Raw genomic sequence first — 20,681 nt, 5'->3', positions numbered from 1 at the left:
TGGGTTCAAGACTGACTTTAATGATAGTTATCTGCAGCCAATGAAATGAAAGAATGTGTGAATTTCACAGCAAAAATATTGTTCAGTAAGAAGTAATGTTATATTATGGTAAATCTAGATGGTTTGACTGAGGCAATCACAGCTAAATTGGTGATCATTACTGATTTCAAAAATAAATTAAATGGTTATCTACAGTGGGGCCAGTGTACAGGTAGAGAGTCTATCTCTTACCCAAAGGTCCTAGAGGTTTGATTCCCAGCCTAGCCCAAGGTTTACAATTCTGCCTCTGAGACCAACTGAGGAGCTGTCTGATGCGAGAGGCAGTGGACCCCATCAAGAAAGCCAAGTAATTAGGCCGACAATGTAATCACACTGGCCACTCATAACTTCAATATCTGCCAGCCATTTGGGCAGTAGTTGTCTTGACAAGCTACAATCTTAATGAGGTGTATATGCCACGGGATTTTATGTATCTACTATCACATGTGCATGAGCATATTATTTGATACTGTTCTAAATTGCAGTGAAATATAAACACTGAATTTTATGGATTAGAAATCTAACGCTGATTGTGAATCATTGGATCAAAAAGTGTTAAGATCATGACACATTTCAGGAGATTTATTATACAATACCAAAAGTAAAATTCTTTTGTCACCCGAACAAATAAAATCTCTCTGTACACAATTATAGTCATGTTCACTTATTTGTAACAGAATATAATGGACTATGGACTACAGAAACTAAAATTATCACAATCCATTTTTAAAATCGTATTTACTACTCCAAAACACAATATCATATTTAAAATTTTCTTGGGAATAAATCACAAGATATCAATTTTCTGTACTCACAATAATAAACTCTCAACTGTTGTTGATTCATTTCAGGTGCTAGAGACATCTATCATGCTCAGCCTCGAGTACTCAACAATTTGTGTACTCGTAAACCAGCACATCCTCTGAATAATTTTCCACAGGAAACGACCATCTCTTCTATTCTCCAGCTAATTTATACTATCTATCAAGTGAAGTACAAGCAGTTGAATTTTTATCTAGAAACCCACTTTACCTTCATCTAACTTGCAGCTGTGTATGTTGTATTGAATGAAGCCACTGTTAGAAACAGTTGCAAGGTTTAAAAATAGATTTTGAATATGAATAGCAAAATTTATTAAATCAACATATTATACACTAGAAGTGTAATGAACTTATACAAGTTGCAACTACATTTTAGAAATCCCAGATGCATGGGTATAATTTGATCAAGATCAAGAAAGAGTTATAGACTTGTATAAATGCATTATCACTGCCACAGACCAGAAGAGGAAGGAACATATGTACTCAACAAATAAAAGATAAATTAGCCCTATTTACATAATTTACTTAAATATATAATACATAAATATCCTTGGAGTCATCAAATGACTTACAAAAAGGTTATATCACAGTTTAAACTTTGACAGACCAGAAAATCAACTCACTATAGTCTTTTTCTTAGGCCCAGTATGTCATTTCAGATAGTTCAACAGTCTATTAAACAATTATCTCCTAGGGTTTTCTCAATAATGACTGAAACATTTAACATGAGTTCTTGCTGTATAAGATACCTTCTATTAACTCAACAGTGTCTGATGATATTTCTGTACATTTTTAATACTCAAACAAGATTCGATCACCTCTTATCATTCTGATAAAACTGCAAACACTGGGAAATATTTATACGCTTTGAAAGGTTGAAGGCGTCGCTCTCTTCATCACTTTCGTCAGCATTTCTCCCCTTTGTACGGGAGAGAACCCCACAGAAAATGAATATTGAAGTTACATCTTTTGAGTAGTTCAACTCTGGAAGAAGTTTAGGAGTAAGAAAGAAATACTGGGAATTATTAGAACGTACAGCATTAACAAGTGTGTCAAATACACGACGTTCATTGAAAGGGTCCATGCCCTGGTTTATTTCATCTACACATCGAAATGGCACACATGTCAATTCCTGCATTGCAATTAAATATATGGCGGTTGCCACTGTTTTTTCACCACCACTCTGCATGTATTTGTCCAAAAAATATAAATCATCATCGTTCTCATGGTATTTTACCCTTATCTGAATGCCGTAATTTTCATAATCATCAGGATCTGGGCTAGGAGATAACAATACTTCTCCTGCACATCCCATTGCATGAAGGAATTTTCCAAAGTTTTCATTAATCCTGTGAATCAGATTTGTCACTAAAGATAGCCACCTGTCTTTCATACCTGCTACTTCTTCCCTCATGGAAGAAATATTAGAACTCATAAGATCAACCTCTTGTTTCAGTTTGTCAATTTCATTTACTGTTTCTTCATACAATTTAATAACCTCAACATTAACTTGGCTTAAACAGGTTGCTTTTGCCATTGCCTCATTAAGCTGTTTCTCTACTGCCTCAAGACCAGAAGAGTTCTTGTAATTAGGCCTGTGACCTGGAGACAACTCCCTTGCTCTCTGTAGAGCTGATTCAGCTGCACTTTTTGTTCGACTATATTCTTCCTCCATTACTTTCACTTTTGTCAATGTATCCTTATGCTTAAACCTTAAATTTTCCAATTCATTATTTGCCTGACTTACTTCCTTTCTAGCATCCATCATTTCAAATTCAAACTTTTCATTATTCGTTATCAAACTGACATGCTTTTTAACTGCTTCTAGGAACCTGTTCATAATAGTGCCCAGTTCCTGAATAGTGGATCTGATTCTGTTCTTGTACTGAGCCATTTGCTTTTCAATTTCACTAAGATCTCGAGTAATCATAGCTAACTGTTTTCTCTTCATTTTCAATCGGACATGGAATTCATTTCGGGCATTCACTATATCATAAAACCTTTTTCTCTTATCTTTCACGCTGTTCAACTGATCCTCTATAATTCCTTTTTGTTCTTCCAATTTAGACAACTGTAATGTTATTTCTTCTCTCTTTCTATGCAAAGAGGCCATTCTCTCTTCTGCTTGTTGCAACATTTCTGTATCGATGGTGGTATTCAGTAATCTTGTATCTGTCACCTGAGTAGCCGTTGTACACCTCTCGTTTGAATACCTGGATACACTCACATCATATTTTGTGTCATTAGAAAAGAAGGATCTGATATTAAGTGGAACTTCATCATAAACATCATTAGTTCTTGCAGTCCCAAGAGGTATTCTGTGAATGTGCAATCTTCTGCAGAGATATTTCAGGATTGTCTCAGGGGCAGTAAATAAATCTTTTAGATATGCAATAAAACCAAACCGGTTTAGATTCTCAATAGGAGTATCTGGCTGGAAAATGTGTGAGGGAGGATGTTCACTGCCAGAATGTAATACGTTAATCTTCAATTTCATTTCATCTCTCAGCTTTGATATTAGTATGCGCATATCATCTTTATTTTCACAAATGAAGGCTTGTAGGTCTCTTTTAGGAATTATATATTCAAGATATTTTGCATGCTCTAAGTTTGGTATGTTGATTTCCAGCAACATTGGCTCAAACACGATACCAGAAAACAAATGTTTATTCTTACGAAGCCATAAAACGGCCTTGTAAGCATCTGGAAAACGCCTTGCCAATGTCTCTTCACGATGTCTTTTCACATTTTTAGCTTTCTCACGTGTAGCTTCCTGAGCTATCATTTCATGCCCTATATTTTCCAACATACTCCTATACTTTGCAATATCAGCATCCAATTTGTTCATAGGTTCTCTAAGAGATCTTATTTCACTATCACATTTTTCTATATTGTAAGAAACAGATTCGTCTGGTTCATCTGCAAGTTGGTCATTTTCTAGTTTAATAATGTGCTGCTCAACAGTCTTTAATTCAAGTTTTCTCTTAATTTCTTCAGCAGACTTAAGTTTCATTGCTTCTTCACACTTACGAATAGTATTTTGAGCATCACTGACTTCAGAAGAAATCTTATCGATATAAGCAGAATTCTTGCATATGGCATCATTGGTACTTTTCATATTATTGCGAATGCAGGTTGCTTTCCTCTCAGCAGTATCTCTTCGTGCTACTATTCTGTCTTCACTTGCTCTGCACTCTTCCAGATTCTTTTTAGTATCCTCCAGCTTGACCTTAAACTGCTCTGATTCTTCTTTTTTACGGTAGAACCTCAGCCATGCACGCTTTACTTTCAACTCTTCAATGAGCTTCAACTGAGTTTCTCTTTCCCTTAAATTGGCAACTTGCGATTTCAGCTTCTCGCATTCACGTTCTTGTTTTTCCAGGTTTCCTTTGGTAGCATTGAGGTCATTTTCACTAGCTTTAATCCTCACAGTGAAGCGTATAAGCTTTTCATGGTAATCTCTTAATTCAGCAGGCCCAATTGCCTTTTCAGTATTTATTAAAAGCGTCTGAGCATTCATTCTTGAAAAATCCAACACCTTTTCTTGAGGAAGAATTTGACATAAATTATCAACTTGGATGTTAAGTGACTTGGTGAGTGCATGTATATCTGCTTGACTCACAGATACACCATTTAATTTCCATGCGGATGTCCGGGACTGACTGAGTGTCCGACTAATTATGTAATTATCCCCATCTGGATTAAAGAGTTCGATTTTAATTTTACCTGAACTTGCACCATTCTTTATGAAGTCCTTAACATTTACATCTCTTCCTAGATCCTTTGGAGTCCCTCCTAAGGAAAGGACAATAGCAGAAACTATTGAAGATTTGCCAGCACCATTAGGGCCAAGAATTAAATTGAGCTTAGGTCCAGGAACTATCTCAATGTAGTCATACGAGACAAAATTTCTGAGAGTAATCTTAATGACGATTCCTTTCATAAGCACAGGAACAGTCTGAGAACTGAGATGTTCAGGAACCAATGGCATTGTGCTGGTTTAAGTTTCACACCAGTTTTGTCAGATACCTGTTGGAAAACAAAGCAGATTAAAGGAACATGATATGGACGACTTATAAAACAAAATGTATAATCAAACAAGCTTACATACATCATTTATTATATACAACTTTTGCATGGGAAAAGTTTATGACTGCTGCAAGTACCTTCAATTCATACAGCAACAAGAAAAGTCAAAAGAACTAGTAAAAAGATAAACTTAAGGAGCTTCAATGAATGCAATATGCAACTAATAATCACCATAGAGTGGTGTACAATACTATGTATAACAATGGGAATGACTTAGGATGTGGAAGAAATGAACTATATTTTAAAGGGATCAATCTACAAATATGGGGTGGCCCAGATGATATAAACTGTAACAAGATATTACTATTTACTACTATCATTAGAATTCTTTAAACAATAAAAAAGGTGTTTACTCTTCCACTTGGTTATTTATTCACACACAACACATATATTACTTGCAAGAGCACTCCTTACAATTTTGGTTGGTTGACTATTTGGTCACAGTTAAGACATTTCCAAATCCAACTGGACATTTTTATAAGCCTTAGGCACGTGTCCACAGCATGTTTTTGAATTATTGAGTTGAAAAGTTCTGGAATATCCCCCATGAATCCAACCCCTCATCCATGCCATGAGGAACAGGCAATGGCATGAAGTAACGGACTGCCTGTAGGAGTCAAGTACAGTGGGGACTTTGTGTGACCCAAGACTGCTACGGTAGCTGTGAAGAAGCTACAAGAACCCTGAAAAATGATGGCAAACGGGACTCCGGTGAAAGGCAACTCATCAACAGCTTTGAAGGCAGATGAGATTAATGTTCAATGGCTGAGGAGGTGGAAGAACCAACATCCACTGTTTTGTGGTTAGGTAACACCCAAACGCTAACCTCATGAATAAGATAATATAATTCAGAAACAATATGAAAGAGAAGCTGGATGGATTTCAAGACGACGAACCAGCCAGAATAAGATGATGAGAATCGGAACGTGGTACCGTATATCATGTCACTGACAGGAGAATAATGAAATAGTAAATAACATGGAAAAGTATAATTTGCAGATACTAGGGATTAGTGGGACTAAAAAGAACGAGAATGGGGATCTTCAGCTAGAGAAAGGAGTAAGCAGAGATCAGAGAGCCAAAGGAGTTTGTATCATCCTAAATGAAGCCCTCAGCACTAAAGTAATATTCTGGGAAGCTGTAAGCTTCTATTGCACTTTAAAACAGGAAGAAAAGGAAGAGAGAACAATGACCATATCATGTAGTAATGGGAGATTGGAATGCCCAGATCAGTAATGATGCAGCAATTTGTTTGGGTGTATGGTAAATCATGGAGTATAAGGTACACAACACAGGAATGGTAATAGAATGGTAGAATTCTGCATTGATAACCAGGTTGGTCACATGCTGCAACATGAGGAGATCCTGTGCAACATCACTGAAGGATAAATTGCCGGGAAAAGAGGAAGAGGACGACCCATTGCGTTTTATTTCAAGAACCTGCTTCTGATGATGAACTGCAAGACCTACGTTGAGTTTAAAAGACTGGCTCAAGATAGACATCTATGGCTGCGGCAACAAGGCTTAGCCCTTAGAATATAATGATGCTGATGAACCATCTATTTATTGGTAACATTCCTTCCACACAAAATCGTACACAAAATGACATTTCTTGATTATGAGAGAGAAGTAGACAGTGCAATAGATTATTTCACATATACATCATCTACATACGTAGGTGCTTTGAAAAGTTCTCGGAATGTACTAGAATTAAGTATCTTACCTCGGTGGAACTGCTTTTATTTTTCAACATAGTCTCCCTGTAGACTAATGCATTTGGTCCAGCGATGTTCCAATGCCTTGATCCCATCTCGAAAATGAGATTCCTCCAGCCCTGCAAAATACCTCTCCAATTCGGCTGTCAGTTCTTCCCCTGTAGAAAATCTCCGTCCACTGAGGAAAATTTTCAGCTTGGGGAATAGATGAAAGTCTGATGGTGCCAAATCAGGTAAATAAGGTGGATGTGGCAACAATTCGTACCCCAGTTCATGAAGTTTTGCCATGGCAATAACACTTGTGTGTGGCGGAGCGTTGTCCTGATGAAAGATGACCTTTTTCCTTGCCAAACCAGGCCTTGTTTCGCGTATCTTTTCGTGTAGTTGGTCTAGGTGGTTTGCATAGTATTGCCCCGTAATTGTTTGGCCAGTAGGAAGATAATCTATCAGCAGAATGCCTTTTGCATCCCAGAAAACTGAGGCCATGACCTTTACGGCCGAACGCATTGCCTTTGCTTTCTTTGGTGGTGGTGAATCAGCATGTTTCCACTGCTTTGACTGCTGTTTTGTGTCTGGGGTATGGTAGTGGACCCAAGTTTCATATGTAGTCACAAACTGGCACAAAAAATCTTGTTGGTTGCACTGAAAACGGGTCAGACTTTGTTCGGACATTTCCAATCTGGTGCATTTATTGTCCAATGTCAAGAGCCGAGGCACCCATCTTGCGGATAATTTTTTCATACCCAATTCTTCGGTTAAAATATAATATACCCGTTCAGAAGACATCCTTACAGCTTCAGCAATCTCCTGCACTTTCAGTCGACGATCCTCCATGACCATTTTATGCACTTTTGCAATAAATTCTGGAGTCGTAACACTTTTTGGCCGTCCACTACGCGGATCATCATCCAAGCTCTCCTGACCAAATTTAAACTCGCTGGTCCACTTGGCAACAGTTGAAAATGAAGGAGCAGAGTCCCCCAGTGTGTTCTGAAAGTCGGCATGAATTTCCTTTGTTTTCATACCTTTCATTACAAAGTATTTAATCACTGCTCGAATCTCAGTTTTTTCCATTGTAACAAATCACTACGCCGGAACAACAACAAAGAGTCGTCACTACCACACTCCTGCAGCTAGAGCACTAACGCGCCACGTGTTCACTCACAAAGGATGTGTGATTATTGCGCGGGAACCTCGTTGCTCTAGCACTGACATCTAGCGGTGATTCCGAGAACTTTTCAAACCGGTCCTTGTATTATGCTATACAAAATGTAGTAAAGTTCACAATTCTACATCTTTTTAACCTCAAGATCAGCAAGAGTGCTCAAGAACCTCTACATGAACTTCTACTTTTAATTCAAGAAAAGTGTCATAAGTGCTACCATTGTGTTAACTTCTTGCCATTTATTTGTGTAGGCTGATGATGACATGGACAGATGTCGAAACCGGTCCCTTAATAAATTAAATATGTTGCTACATTGATTCGTGCAACAGTGTTATTGTATTGAAAAGGTGGAACATTTTTCCTTTTTTAACATTGTTACTATTTGTTCAATATGGATCAGTTATGAAGTTTTTAACTTTAAATATAGAGTATCACGTCTAAAAGTACGGGCCGTGAAACCATCAGTGGCAAAGGATGGGCAAAAGAGGTGCTCAAAGCCTGGAAGAATTAAGGAAGTATTTAAAGATGGAAAACTGACTGTTCATGTAATAACCATGCAAGATCTGAAGAAACAGGTGATGATATTGCAGAAGCTGAAGTAGCAGTCTGTGCAATGTATGAGAATGGGAACACCAGGTCCTTATGATGTAACTCCAGAAATTATCACGTAAGGTGGAGTGAGGATCTTGAAATGGCTGAGAGCTCTGTTCCAATTAACTTGAAAAGAAGAGGAAACACAAATAAATGGGAGCATAATAGCATTATCCCTACATGCAAGAAGGGAAGTGTAACTGAATGTCAAAACTATCAACCCATATGCTTCTCTTGTGTACAGTTTTAACTGTACATAAGGATTGCTGAAATGCATCTATGACAGTATGTTGAACAAGAGTTAGAGAAAGAACAAGCTGCTTTTAGAACTGGGCGACAAACTCTAGACCATATCAGTTGCATTTGAATGTTGACAGAGAAGATGGAGAGCCAAAGAAAGGAGGTATACTTAGCATTCTTAGATCTATTGCAGCATTTGATTCAGAACCTTCAAGCTCCAGATAAGATTGTTAATAATAATAATAATAATAATAATAATAATAATAATAATAATAATAATAATAATAATTTTATTTGCTTTACGTCCCACTAACCTAACTTATTAAGGTTTTTGGAGACACCGAGCTGCCGTAATTTAGACCCCCAGGAGTTCTTTTAGGTGCCAGGAAATTTACCGACACAAGGCTGATGTATTTGAGCACCTTTAAATACCACCAGACGGAGCCAGAATTGTACCTGCCAAGTTGGGGTCAGAAAGCCAGCGCCTCAACCATCTGAGGCACTCAGCTCGGCTTGTTAAGAGTAATTCAGAGCATCTATAAAGATGTTTTTGTTAATGGTCAGGATTAATGGACAGAAAAGCAGTAGTGGCTGGCCCTTAAGGACTCCCAGATGGTGTCCTCCCAAGAGAAGGAAAAGGTTCTTTTATTTTCTCCTCGACATTTGAAGTCAGATATCGGACTCTAATAAAATGCTAAGAAAATTACATTTTGTTGTAAAACTATAAATTCTCATCAATAAGGAAGACTGTTCGGTGATATCAAACTTAAGTGACTGACTTTCTGCATGCAGTTCACTGGTACAGGTTTTCAAGTTGAAGATAAGGCACGCCCTCTCGAGCTTCCATCTGAGGATATAGGGTTGGCAAGGGGGGTTGAGATGCAAGGGGGGAAGCGCGCTGGTGGACGGTTTCGGGAGGGGCTTTAAGCTCAGCAGAGTCCGTAGCAATGTAGCAGTAAAGATGTCCTCACAAACCCCTGTTCGAGCATGCGCCAGCCATATCTACATGATCGCATACAGTAAAATGAAATAATAATTTATGACCTTGTTTGCCCTGTTATTTATATTTTACAAAGAAAAATAATAAATAGTTATATTGAAATGTAACATTTGAAACCAGGAATTTTGTTTCAAACTGGGTCTCTGGCTTGCATCTCACATTTTGTTAGGGTTGGTAGCAGTGAATTAGTTTGTTTTTGCACGGAAGACTCGAATGAGTGCGGTGGTACTGGTCAGTAGCAAAGAAAGTGTTGTGGGAAAAAGTACTGTAGCTGCCTCCTGACCTGAGAGTCTACCGGCTACTGCAGAAAAGTAAGACCTTCACAGGATGGAAAAGGGCACAATACAAGATAGCTAAGTCCCCTGTTATCCATCATTTTCAAGGACTCAGATTGTGAAAGAAGAACAAGCATGTTAAGGGAGCAACTAGCAGTTACACCCTATGTACCTGCACAGCTTGGTCTATGCAGACGAGATTGGCTTAATTGGCAGTATTAAAGTGGGCAAGTAGCCTACACTTGAAACGGTATGCAAGTTAATACGTCTAAGAGCAAAACGATGAAGGTCGGAGGCAAGGAGGAAGATATGAACACCAACTGGAAGGGAGAGCAACTGGAACAAGTCAGTTGTTGCAACTATCTGGGCACAGCAATTCCTGAAGATACTAAGATCAAACATACAATCAGTAACAGAGTTCAGAAAGCCAATGCCATCTATTACCAGCTGAGTCAGAGCTTATTCAGCAAGAAAGAAATGTTACAGAAGACCCAAGCTTCAGATCTATTGTGTTCCTACCCACTTTATTGTATGGCTCACAGACTTGGACTAGAGTGAGGTGATAGTTGTGATTTTTTTTTTGCTAGTTGCTTTACGTCGCACCGACACAGATAGGTCTTATGGCGACAATGGGATAGGAAAGGCCTAGGAGTTGGAAGGAAGCGGCCGTGGCCTTTTTTAAGGTACAGCCCCAGCATTTGCCTGGTGTGAAAATGGGAAACCACGGAAAGATTTTTGTTTTAAGAGGAAGTATAACTAGTAACAATGCACAAATGGACTAGAGGAAAGAACCATGACAGTAGAGTAAGAAGTCCATGAATGAAATACCTACGCTGCGTTGTTAGAGAGAGAATTTAGAATAAAGCTGTAAGCGAAGAGTTTGGGGCGACACCTGTAGTGAATGGTATTGACAAGGAGCTGTTCAAATTGTTTGGTCACCTGGTCTGTATGGATGCAGAGAGGAAATTTAAACAAGTTTTTGAAGTTAGACGTGAAGGAACTAGAAGAAAGGGACGTCCATGGCTGAAAGGTCAGTGAAATTGTGAAATACTGATGAATAGACTGAACTGAAGTAAGACAACTGGCATGGGACAAAATAGAGCACCGAAGATGGTTGGAAGGCTCTATGCTGAGAGGCAGAAGGGAGCTGAACTCTGGAATATTGTGGTTGATATGCAGTTATTCCTTGTGTTTCAAATGTCCCCAATTGAAAGAAATCTAATGGGCTTAAGCTGAGGGATCATGTAGGTCCCTTGAGAGATCCCAGACTGCTGACCCACCTGTGAGGAAAAGTTTTGTTTAACCATTCCCACACAGTGTGAGCATTATGAGGCAGGGCACCACTTTGAATCCAGCACACTGTAACCAAGTTGTACCATTGGAGAAGTGGTGCCCATCAAAAAATCCAGGCAACCATATACTATGACTACATTGTCAAAGAAAAATGGGCCCATTATCCCATTGAACAGCAGCGCGCCGGCCTCTCACCGCTGGGTTCCGTGGTTCAAATCCTGGTCACTCCATGTGAGATTTGTGCTGGACAAAGCGGAGGTGGTACAGGTTTTTCTCCGGGTACTCCGCTTTTCCCTGTCATCATTCATTACAACAGCACTCTCCAATATAATTTTGTTTCATTTGTCATTCATTAATCACTGCCCCAGGAGTGTGACAGGCTTCGACAACCGGCACAATTCCTATCCTCGCCACTAGATGGGGCTTCATTCATTCCATTCCTGACCCGGTTGAATGACTGGAAACAGGCTGTGCATTTTCATTTTCCTTTGAAACTGAATCAACCATCAGGTTGACTCCAAAATTTTGGGTGTTCATTTTGATTTCCAGATGTGGGTTTTCACAATACCAGCACATAGAATTGTTAGTTCACACAACCAATTAGAAGGAATTTTGCTTTAGTCCATATCATGGATGTGCCAGCTTTGTGAGCCAGTTCTTCGAGAACTTCACATGCCTATTAGGACCATTTTTTTTTTTACAATCTACTTTTTGGTCGCACTGACACAGATAGGTCTTATGGAGACGATGGGATAGGAAAGGCCTAAGAGTGGCAAGGACGCGGCCGTGGCCTTAATTAAGGTATAGCCCCAGCATTTGCCTGGTGTGAAAATGGGAAACCACAGAAAACTATTTCCAGGGCTGCTGACGTTGGGGTTCAAACCTACTATCTCCCGGATGCAATCTCACAGCTGCGTGTCCCTAACTGCACGGCCAACTCGCCTGGTGGGAGGACCATTCTTACTTAATGCACTGTTCAAACGTGAATGATATGGTCTCAGTTTTAGCTCCTTGATCATTCTTTGCAGATTTCTTCACGAAGTAGTCATAAAAATGCCTCATCCCTTTGGTAGAAGAATGCTAGCTGCAGCATCAATTCTTAATAATTGTTGGCAGTTGTTAGATATGTATTTATTCATTCTAGGTTGTTAGCTTTTGTATTATCACCATGGACTGGTTTAATACCACAGATCACATTAGTTGCAGGTGGCTGTACCTTTTTTTTTTTTTTTCAATGTTAAAGATGGCTAATGTCTGTGACATGTGTTTGAACCCTCCCAGTTGGCAGTTGCATTGACTTAAGCATGTGCCCGACCAACATAACTGTATGTATACTGTATGTCTAAGTGGTGTTTACAATAAGATGGTATAGTTCTTTTGTATGGAAGCTGCAAATATCAGTCCTAATATTATTTTGTAAACAGCAGTGACAATCCAGGGTTCGCAAACTTGATGACCATATTTTACTGCACTTCTACGTGTGTTGGAAAATTAATAGTGGCAACACTTCTGCAGATGAGAAAAGAAACCAAACTAATTATTGTCAAGTCTACCATATGTTAGTCTTTAATCTACCTCACAGTAAATGGACTCTCCCTTCTGATGCAATTCGCATGCGCTATAGTAAGAAGAAGTCAGCCTTGTGTGAAATTGTGCTCTAAACTGTCGTGTGTTGTTCACAAAACAGGACAAGCAGAGCTGACTGAAAATTCAATGTGCCCGTGGTTGTACAGCAAGACAATATCATGAATGTCTTCACGAGGCATGTGAGAAAACAGTGTCACCATACAGAATAGTGGTGAGGTTAAGTTAGAGCTTTCAATGAGGAACGTGAAAGCATGGCACCCTAGCGTCAGTAATACAGGGTCATAAAAAAATTATATAACATCTAAACCTTGTATGTTAAACGAGCGATTCTTTCACTGTGTGGTAACTGGTTAGCGCAAGTTTTGTTTAATACATTAGCGTGACCTTGGTATGTGCGGACTAGTTGCGCAGTCGTCAAGGTCCGCCAGGTGAAGGCCAGCCAGCGAGCGCTGCCTCAGTACAATGTTGACCGTTCAACAGAAAGCACAGTGTGTTATTTGGTTTGTGGAGTCAAAGTCAATTGTCAGTGAACAGCGGCTCTTTCGGAGAACTTATAACAGCGAAACTGCACCTGTTTTAGGAATTTGCAGCACGAGACTTCGTCGAGCAATTGATTGCTTTGGGCTGCGAACACACGATTGGCGGATACGTTCAACATTTTCCTCTGATGTTCATAGTTGATATGTCCCAACCTTTTTCCGCCATGTTCCGTTTCCCTAAACTGATTAAACCATTGAGTAATAGCTTTGTAATCAGGTGCAGTTTCGCCTGCGTAAGTTCTCCGAAAGATCCGCTGTACAATGACAATTGACTTTGACTCCATGAACCAAATAACAGACTATGCTTTCTGTTAAACGGTCCTGGCCTTCACTTGGTGGACCTTGACGACTGTGCAACTAGTCCGCGCATACCAAGGTCACGCTAATACATTAAACAAAACTTGCATTAACCAGTTACCACACAGGGAAAGAATCACTCATTTAACACACAAGGTTTTGATGTTATAATTTTTTTTTTTTTAATCAAGGCATTATTTTTCGATGACCCTGTATTTCCTGCATCATCTGACTTCGTTCAACTGCACTCCTTTATACATTTGTTTTGGATTTACTGAAGAAATACTGAACCTGATGCAAGTATGGAATAAGCTATTAAAAAGCAAAACAATGGAAGAACATTGAAGAGTAAAGAACCTCATCACCAACATACTATATGGAGAAGAAAAATGGACAAAAGAAATTACCACAGAATTGGAGAAATATCACAGGAAGACCAAGACCAAGTTTACCACAAAGACAGAACTTTTCAATACAAACCAACAACAAAATCCTAGCAAAAGACATAGGTACAAGGAAAATTATTATTTGACAAGGACAAGGTATGTGGTAGATGGAAGCAGTACACTGAAGAACTATATGTGACCTGTTGCGCGGAAAGGGACCTGAAGTCGGATTTTTCATTTTTGAGATTTTTGCAGGTCTAAATTGGCATCAGATACTGAGCATTTTTAGAAAAGTGTTCATACTTTCTAGGTGCAATACTTCAGAAGGTATTCAATATTGTCTGTTGCCATTAAGAAAACTGTATTTTGAGAAAAATGCAATTACAGATTTCACTAATTTTCTTACCAGTTGTACAAAGTTTTCACGACATCGAGCGTCGAACTGTTGTGTGACATAGCTTGTTAAGAAGACCCATAGGTAACGCAAGGAGTCAAAACCTCGAGATGCATTTTTTTTTTACACCACAGACACTTTGCTCAGTTGTGCTGTAAAATTTCCATCGGTCACATATGAGGATGAAAGGCAAGGGGAGGAAAGTTATTGTACTGGGAACTGCGATGAGATTACAGAATCCCATAGCACAACAGCCCTGACAGGCCATGGCCTACCAAGCGACCGCCGGTCAGCCCAAAGGCCTACAGATTACGAGGTGCAGTGGGGTCGGCACGACGAGCCCTCCCGGCAGTTATTCTTGGCTTTCTAGACAGGGGCCACTATCTCACCATCAGATAGCCCCTCAATTGTAATCACATAGGCTGAGTGAACCTCGAACAGACCCTCAGATCCAGGCAAAAATCCCTGACCTGGCCTGGAATCGAACCCGGGGCCTCCGAGTAAGAGGCAGGCACGCTACCCCTACACCCTGGGGCTGGCTCAGCAGTAAGGTTAAGCTATTACAAAAAGTGAATTTGAGCATGTTCACCTCTTAAGCAGGGAAAGCTACCAATGTAGGTGGCATCGCAGCTGAACTGTTAACAAATATGGGAAGAAGGATGAGGGACTTATGAAACAGGAGAGTTGCCAGATGTTGTAATAATAATAATAATAATAATAATAATAATAATAATAATAATAATAATAATAAAATAAATGTTACTGGCCTAACGTCCCACTAACTACTTTTATGGTTTTTGAAAACCCAGAGGTGCTGGAATTTAGTCCTGCGCAAGTTCTTTTACGTGCCAGTAAATCTACCAACACAAGGCTGATGTATTTGAGCACCTTCAAATACCACCGGACCGAGCCAGGATCGAATCTGCCAAGTTGTCAGAAGGTCAGTGCCCAAAACCATCTGAGCCACTCAGCCCTGCGGTTGTCAGATGATTTAGAAAGTCAAACCACCGCAATTCCAATAATGAGGAAGGTTACCGAGTATTCCCATTACAGAACTGTCTCCAATTTACTCCATATTGCAAGAAACGAACTAAAGGACAAAATAGAAAACTATCTAGGTGAGGATCAATTCGGATATCAGTGATGTAGAGGAACAAAAGAATCAGATCTTGTGTTACTTATGATTCTTAAACTTAGAAGAGTGGAATGCAACAGGAACACTTATCTTATGTATGTTCACTTAGAGAAAACATTTGATAAGAGTAAACTGGAACAAACCATTCCAAGCCATGAAGAAAATTGATGTGGACTGGAAAGAGATAGATTTATCACCTTTATTGGAATCAATCAATCATTAATGGAAATGACAAGGAAGCAAGAATCAGAAAGGGAGTAAGGAAAGCATGTTCACTTTCTCCAGGTTTGTTTAATTTGTTTACTGAGCAAGCTATCATGAATATGAAACAAAAGATGAATGGAGTGGTGATTAATTGTGAAAGAATTTTCTGTATCAGGTTTGCAGATGATATTGTAGAACTGGCTGACTCCGACAAAGAAATGAACAGAATGTTGAATGTGATGTCCAGGTTCATTAACGAATGTAAATTAAAAAGACTAAAACTTTAGCTGTAAGTAAAAGCAGTAGAGCAGTCAAAATAAATATCAAAACTGAAAATATCACAGTTGAAAAAGTTTAGCATTTCTGCTACTTCACAAGCATGATCACAGAGGATAATCAATTTATGGTAGAAGTGAAAAGATGAATAGCTTTGGAGAAACATGCTTTCCTGAGTAAGAAATATCTTCTAAAAAGTAAGCACATTAGTTAGCTTTTGCAAAATCATTTGTGTGGAGCACAATAAATTTGATTATTTAACAGCAATAAACCAAAGAGAAATGTGGATGCTAGGAAAAGCTGAGCTGAAGAAGGAAGATGAGACGAACCAGCTGGTCAGAAAGAAAAACAAATGAACAAGTATTACAGGAAGCTGAAGAGGATAGGAAGTTAATAAGAGAAATGGAAGTGAGAAAAATTAAATTTACAGGACATATCCTGAGCCACAACTCCACGGTTACGAATAATGTAGACGAATTATAGACTATCCACTTCATGTCCGTATTGATAATGTAATCCAATAATTAATGAAGAAAAGGTTCCACCTAATCGATACTTTCTCTTTTATTTAGTTTTAGGCTATTTAAAAAGACATTAAAAATAATCACAGAACATGTTTCGAATGCATTGCATTCATCATCAGCTGCTTACAACTGGCTTAGGTAAAAATAGCTTAAAAAGGATATCGTGATTTATATTAAACATTAAAAAACATTAAAAAGCAGATGTTAGTAGAACGCATATAGGTGGGAGGGGGGTTTGGGAAGGGGAGGGTGCATTGAAGGCGGTTGTTAGTTGGACACTAAACTTAAAATTAAAAACACTTGTTGGACTAAAAAGTCTTAGGTTCACTATATATCTTGTAAGTTTTTCAGTAAAATCACTTGCTACTGGAAACTTGTAGGTTCTTTGATAAAATGCTCCTGTTGAATTGTTTGTAAAATGTTTGTCTTCTTAGAACAGCATCTGGTTTAATCCCGTCACTTATTTCTTATTAGGTGGAAAGGTGTGGCTTGTTGATAAATGAAGTCTGCTGTATGGTGTTTAACAGGCTTGTTAAAAATTGTATCGTCTGTATTACGAACTGTAACCGGCAGAAAAAGATTACATCAATTAGTTTTGGTCGTCTGGAACGTAATGGCTAGGGAGGCTATTAGTGTTAGAAGGTGTGGAAATGTGAACTTACCCTTGTCCTGTTTGTTTACATTACTTACCGTGCTGCAGGAGTAGGTTTGTTTCAGCTGTCTTCGACCTTGTGTTGTAGCAGTGTACTGTGGTCTGTGAGCTAACCTGGTTAGGAGGGAGGGGGGTAGCGAGGACGTGTCGTCATTTAATGTTTCGGGCGGGGAGGTGGCCACTGTCCATGATGTGATTGCTTAGTGTGTTCACTGGGCGTGTTTGAATCCTTCGTAGTAACTCCATGTATCTCAATATGTATTCGAATAAGGGGTTTCTCTGCTCATTTATTTTATTTAAGTTCTTGTCCCCATTAATTGACTAGTCCAGAAATATGTGGATGCTTTCCAAACTGTTCATTAATCTTCCCTTGTTCAGTCTATTGAGAATTACTAGGTCCTGTTTAATATTTGTAAATCTATGGCCTGTTTCACTCATATGAATTCCCATTGCGGAGAACCTTCTATGTTTCTCTGCATTGACATGTTCTAGGTACCTTATTGTGAAATTACGTCCTGCTAACATCTGCTTTTTAATGTTTTTTAATGTTTACTCTTTCCCACTCATATTAAAATGCATGTTTTCCCCAGAATTAAAGCAATTATTTTCAGCCATCATTATGATAATGCAGATATTTATAAAAATGTATATTGTACAAAAACTAATGAACAATTAAATCGAAAATGTTTTCATCAAATATAAGGTAGAAATACTCTAATGCTGTACTAGCTACAGGAAGAGAATGGCAAGGTCCTGCCTCTTTAGTAAAGTCCGCCGGTTCGACGTAAGACAATGTATTTGTCCACTGAAAGTTAGGCCTACAATCTATGTCATCACGCATGTGTACGTCGTCATTTCCTGAAATATCGTCATTTTCATTTTCACTTTCGAGTTCACTGAGTTCACTTGAACCACTACTAACAGTTCCACAATCAGGATTATCGTTCCCCAAACGTTCAATGTCGTTATTGCATAAAATATTTTCATGCGAATTAAACGTCGACGTGTTTGTTTGCAATATGTCACTGCCTTCCGTATTTCGTGTTCTAATATGCCTGCTAAGGTTTTAAAAGAAGAAAACTAATATCTTTGGTCTCTAGGAAGTGTTCATGCTAGTAACAGTAAGTTATATTTGTCTATCGGCCGATAGATGGCTCATACTAGAAGTAAAAGTACGCTTTACTACGCTATGGGCGGGAGAGGGTTAATATAAATCACGATATCCTTTTTAAGCTATTTTTACCTAAGCCAATTGTAAGCAGCTGATGATGAATGCAATGCATTCGAAACATGTTCTGTGATTATTTTCAATGTCTTTTTAAATAGCCTAAGGCTAAATAAAAGAGAAAGTATCGATTAGGTGGAACCTTTTGTTCATTAATTATTGGATAATGTAGACGATGCGGTATTAGGGAAGATGGGAAGAGACATCCTTTGGAAATCTTACCTGACTGATATACAAAGAACAGCGGGATGTAAGATCTATGCCACATTAATGCTGCAGCACTGAGTACCACAAGTTTCTTCTTTCCCCCACTCCCCCGGTCAAATATGCAGCCGGCAATGTGTGAAATCAGGTGAGCTCTTTTGAATGCATTATTAAACATATTCAAAACTAGATTTTGCTGATGGTGCATTACTACTACTACCAACGTATCAGTTATGAACAGGCTGCAAAATCAGGTACATCATCTCTGTAGTGCTCTGTACCGCGTGCAACTGATCATGTAAGTAAAATTGGCACAGATTTTTTTCCCCGCAATGGGGCCAATGACCTAGATGTTAGGCCCCTTTAAACAACAAACATCATCATCATCATCATTATTTTTCCACTATGATCCCATTTCTCTTTGGTTTACTGCTGTTAAATTATTGAATTTATTGTTCTGAATCCATAATATTTACTTGGATAACTACCAAAACATTTTTAATCACCATCTCTGAAGATGGAACATCATGGGATTATGAATGTATGCATGTGTATCTCTGGTAAGTTAGTTCTTCCTCCTTCCAGGTCAAGGAAATGCCTTCTGAAGAAATCATACTACTATTTCATGAACCATCAGACGAGGAAGAAGTGTGTGTTGATGGTTCAAAACCATGTTAGTGAATCTAAACAATCACTGGCCGATGATGAAGGTGCCAGGGATAACATGCACATGCAAGACGACTATATCTTACATTGTGTGCTGGTAAAGATCAATGTGCCATTTGGATTGGTAAACTATTGACAGTTACAAGAGAAACAAGATCTAAAAAACAAAATTAAAATACTGCCCAATCCAAAGCACAATGCTAGACACACTCCCAAAAAAGTGGAAGCATTCATAAATAAAGACATGATTGATGATATTGTAACAAATACAAATATATACATACAAGAGAAAGATCTGATTTACAATATTTCACAGGAAGGGACAGTTAAAGTACCTCACAATCAGAAATAATAGATCTTTAGGGAGTGTTTCTAATTGCTATCAACAGAGGCAGGCACGTTAACATCTTAGAACCATGCGTGTCACATGGCACTGAAAAGACAATTCTCAGAATAGAACTGGTAAGCGCTTTTTTCTAACTCTGGTCACTGAGATTCAACCATATAACTACCAGGAAAGAAAGAGAAGCAAATGACAAACTTGGAGTCTTCCACGATTTGCATAGTAAATTCTTAAGAAATATCCAAAATAAACAGAGCCTTGGACAATTTACGACTATCAATGGACACTTTTTGTGGACCACTGTGAACACTGTGGTTTTCCCAGGTATGGCTTGAAGGAGTATGCTTTATGTGACAGTAAGACTTCAAGGTGTACTGCGACAAACGGAAGAGTGGACCATATCATACTTCAAATCAACCGATGGATGTAGTAAAGAGGCCATCTATAATACTCACATGAATATTGCTACCGGCAACTACTATAGTAGCTGTCCTTTAGCACAACATCTACTGCAGAGAGGGCTAATGTTTCTTGGTACTATGAAGAAAATGGAGTTTCTACCAACCGAGATGCAAGAAGCTGAATCTTTCCCCTTGGGGTTTCAAGATGACTTTGTTCTGTTATCATCTGCAACAAGCAAGAATAAATGTGCAATTTTATTGCTAACAATCCATGACATTGATACTGAAACCAAGAAGTCTCATATAAACTTGTACCATAAGTGAACAAAAGGAAGGATCAATACTGTTGACCAAATGTGCGCTTCATACTCAACACAAACATGATGTGCTGCAACTGTATTTATTTCAGTTCAATATCTTTTAACGGACCATTTATATTGGAACTAGCTGAGGTACCCGTGCTTTGCTACGGAATTCTACATTGTATACAAAATTCTAGGTTAGGTAGAGTACACGTTGTGAGCAAGACTGTATTAAATTGCATAGCTCTTCACGTTACCCTGGAAACGCGACGGAGAAATCACCAAACGCCTTTTCTCACATGAAGACTGCTTTAGGGA

At 38.7% G+C, this 20,681-nt stretch overlaps 1 protein-coding gene across 1 annotated transcript; it reads right to left on the bottom strand.

Moving 5' to 3' along the window:
- Window positions 1–626: 626 nt before the first annotated feature.
- SMC5 (structural maintenance of chromosomes 5) lies at window positions 627–20,293 on the bottom strand. Its single transcript, XM_068227453.1, has 2 exons — window positions 20,116–20,293; window positions 627–4,889 (listed from the first exon to the last, which is right to left on the bottom strand). Exon 2 carries the CDS (start codon window positions 4,849–4,851, stop codon window positions 1,675–1,677), a length of 3,177 nt encoding a protein of 1,058 aa, XP_068083554.1. The 5' UTR covers window positions 4,852–4,889; window positions 20,116–20,293; the 3' UTR covers window positions 627–1,674.
- Between the last annotated feature and the right edge of the window lie 388 nt (window positions 20,294–20,681).

The sequence above is a fragment of the Anabrus simplex genome, chromosome 4, assembly GCF_040414725.1.
Source record: "Anabrus simplex isolate iqAnaSimp1 chromosome 4, ASM4041472v1, whole genome shotgun sequence".
In the NCBI taxonomy this organism is placed as follows: Eukaryota; Metazoa; Arthropoda; class Insecta; order Orthoptera; family Tettigoniidae; genus Anabrus; species Anabrus simplex.
The sequence above is the reverse complement of the archived record's forward strand: the minus strand, read 5'-3'. Positions and strand labels throughout refer to the sequence as shown.